This window comes from Nicotiana sylvestris, chromosome 1 (assembly GCF_000393655.2).
Source record: "Nicotiana sylvestris chromosome 1, ASM39365v2, whole genome shotgun sequence".
In the NCBI taxonomy this organism is placed as follows: Eukaryota; Viridiplantae; Streptophyta; class Magnoliopsida; order Solanales; family Solanaceae; genus Nicotiana; species Nicotiana sylvestris.
Window position 1 is genome coordinate 17,820,548 of NC_091057.1, and position 3,021 is coordinate 17,823,568.

Sequence of the window (3,021 nt, forward strand, 5' to 3'; positions counted from 1 at the left end):
ATAGGCAATAGTTCTAATCTGAACCGTTCACGTAACACCTTTCGCTACGTGTCACAATCTTAAACCCTTAACTTTACCCTATGCCTTAATACCTTCACTTGAGCAAAAACCCCGTAATTTTTAAAATAATCCGTGCACGTAATTTCCGACGTGGAATTTAATATCCTAGTCAGCAACCCACCCACCCCTTTGCTCTTCACTTCAATTCCCTCTATATAAACACCTCAAAGCTCATCTATCATTTTAACTTCAATTTCACAAAAAACCAAAATCTAAGCGAAAAACAAAAGGAAAAATAGAAAGAGAATGAAAAGTCATTCATTTTTCTCCTTCACATAGTTTCCCCTTTCCCGGCGATAACGACCTCTCGTCGGAAAATGAATATTCCGGCGACATATTCCTTACTTCACAAATGTAATGCTCGTGTTTCTGTTCATTATAGTCACGTTTTCCATGAAAAATCCTTGACCTAAAATACACTCATTCTTTTCTTTTCCTCAACTCCGAATCCAAATTTCGGCCAATTTTTCCTTTTTTTTCTTAAAGTAAAAGTAAGTATGACTGCTTTGATTGATTCGCTGAGGTTATCTTTGATATTTGTAACGGTGATGATGTTGATCGGATGATGTGCAATTGTGTAAAACTGTAAACTTTGGTGCAAGTTTTGGTAAAGGAAGAGGAGTAGGTGAATATTATGATGAAGCATTGATTTTAGATGAAATTTGATTTTAATCTTTCTTGTATTAGTGAGCTTTTCCTTTTTCTTCGTGTATTTGTGCGATAAAGTGAAGTTGTCTGTAAGGATTTTGGGCTGCTTTTAGTTGAGTGGTTTCAGATGCAGAATTTTGATTTTTGATTCTGACATCATCACGCAAAGCGAGTAGGTTTTAAAAAGCTCTGAAAATTGAGCAGAACTGACACGGAGAGTATAATTAGGCTGTACAGAGAGAGAGAGAGAGAGACTGTGTGTACCATTAACTGAGGATGCCTCCGATGAAAATTCAGCCGATCGATTCTCCGACATACAGAGAATCGATCCAAAACGATACAGCAAAGCCTGTGGTGAAATCGCGACTCAAAAGGTTCTTCGATCGACCGTTCCCTAGCGTCTTACGGATTTCGTCGGCAGCAGAAAAGCCGAATGCCGCCGGCGCCGGGAATGAATTGCCTTATATAAAAGATGGAGGAGCAGTTACTGAGTTCGAGCCTAGCTCAGTTTGTTTAGCTAAGATGGTTGTTAATTTCATCGAGGAGAACAATGAAAAGCCATCGGCTGCTAAATGTGGACGGAATCGTTGCAATTGTTTCAACGGCAACACCAATGATAGCTCCGATGACGAGTTTGACGGTTTCGCTGACTCAGTTACAAACTCCTCTTTTGGTGATTCTTCTGAAACTCTCAAGGTAAGAAAATTATCACTATAACAATCAAGTATTTCTCTTTCTTTCGATTCGTTGTTTCGAATTTATCTGATTATTCCTTTTGTCGTGATATTTCAGAGCTTAATTCCGTGTGCAAGTGTTGTTGAAAGAAATCTGTTAGCTGATACCTCCAAAATTGTCGAGAAAAACAAAGCTTCTAAACGTAAAGACGATTTGAGAAAAATTGTGACCGATGAACTCTCGAAACTTGGCTACAATGCTTCCATCTGCAAATCCAAATGGGAAAAGACTTCTTCTATACCTGCAGGTACATAATTTATGTTTTTACTTTTGTATGTTCTTTATTGATGTGTCAAATTTAGGTCAACATATGTACTGATTTTTCTTTTTTCTTTTTCGGAAATTGTTCATTTAGGTGAATATGAGTACATTGATGTGATTGTAGAAGGGGAAAGAGTGTTGATTGATGTAGATTTCCGATCGGAGTTTGAGATTGCCCGATCGACGGGGAGTTACAAGGCGGTTCTTCAATCGCTGCCGTTCATCTTCGTCGGAAAATCCGATCGGCTTCTGCAAATTGTATCGATTGTCTCGGAAGCGGCTCGGTTGAGTTTAAAGAAGAAAGGCATGCACATCGCTCCCTGGCGTAAAGCCGAGTACATAAAATCCAAATGGCTTAGCCCTCACACTCGAACAAATGATACAGCCGAGAAAACAACCGGCACTGACGCCGTAGCCGAATCACAAGCCGGAGACCAGAGTGAGGTCAAGGAGGAGGAATTAGCTGAAGCTGCTGAAAGTAAAGAAATATCTGATTCTGAATTTGGAGAATTGGAGCTGATTTTTGGTGAGAAAACGCTGTCGTCCGCGTCTTTCGAGTTCAATAGCAACGAGACCAAATCGTCAACGTTGCTTACATCGCCGCCGCCGGTGAAGTTTTCCGGCAGCGAGGAAGAGAAGCCTGTAATGCCGGTAATGATGACGTGGCAACCTCCGGCATTGAAGCCCAAGAGTTGCGACAGAGGAAACAAGATCGTCGTCACCGGATTGGCTACCCTTCTCAGGGAGAAACCCTAAAACAAAGTTTTGTTTACTTTTTTCTGAAAATTTTCTAACTTTTTAAAAAAAATTCTAGTACGTACAAATTATAAATATATAAAAATATATAGAACGATCGGAGTTTCAGATTTTATGATCGGAAACCCTTTTTTTCAATTTTTCCGTTCTCCGTTATAATTCCTTTTTCTTTTCTTTTTTTTCGCAAGGGCCTGTAATAAGAATCTAGAACTATCCTTGTTGTAATAATTTTCCAAAGTATTAAAAATTGCAAAAAAGAGAACAAATCATTACGCATATCGTTTGCCATTTCACTTTTCTTTATTATTGGTAACATGATGTACAAGACAATTTGCATTTAGTTAATCTTTTCTAATGCAAATATTAGTAAATAATTTTATGTCTTGAACTTGTGATCTAGTTTATCGAAAATGATCAATAAGTATCGAAAATAATTATATACTCCTTCAATTTCACTCTTTTGTCTTGGGTAAATTTTTTCGAAATTCAGATATAGCCTGTTAGATACATATCCAAATGTTTCCTAACTAGGGAACAATATGTGTTTTCAACCTTTTTTTA

The 3,021-nt window shown here is 38.0% G+C and overlaps 1 protein-coding gene across 1 annotated transcript; it reads left to right on the plus strand.

Moving 5' to 3' along the window:
- Positions 1–245: 245 nt before the first annotated feature.
- Positions 246–2,736, plus strand: LOC104249132 (uncharacterized). The gene is made up of 3 exons (XM_009805505.2): positions 246–1,404; positions 1,501–1,690; positions 1,799–2,736. The coding sequence occupies exons 1-3, from the start codon at positions 985–987 to the stop codon at positions 2,458–2,460; spliced, it is 1,272 nt and encodes a 423-aa protein (XP_009803807.1). The 5' UTR covers positions 246–984; the 3' UTR covers positions 2,461–2,736.
- Positions 2,737–3,021: the final 285 nt, after the last annotated feature.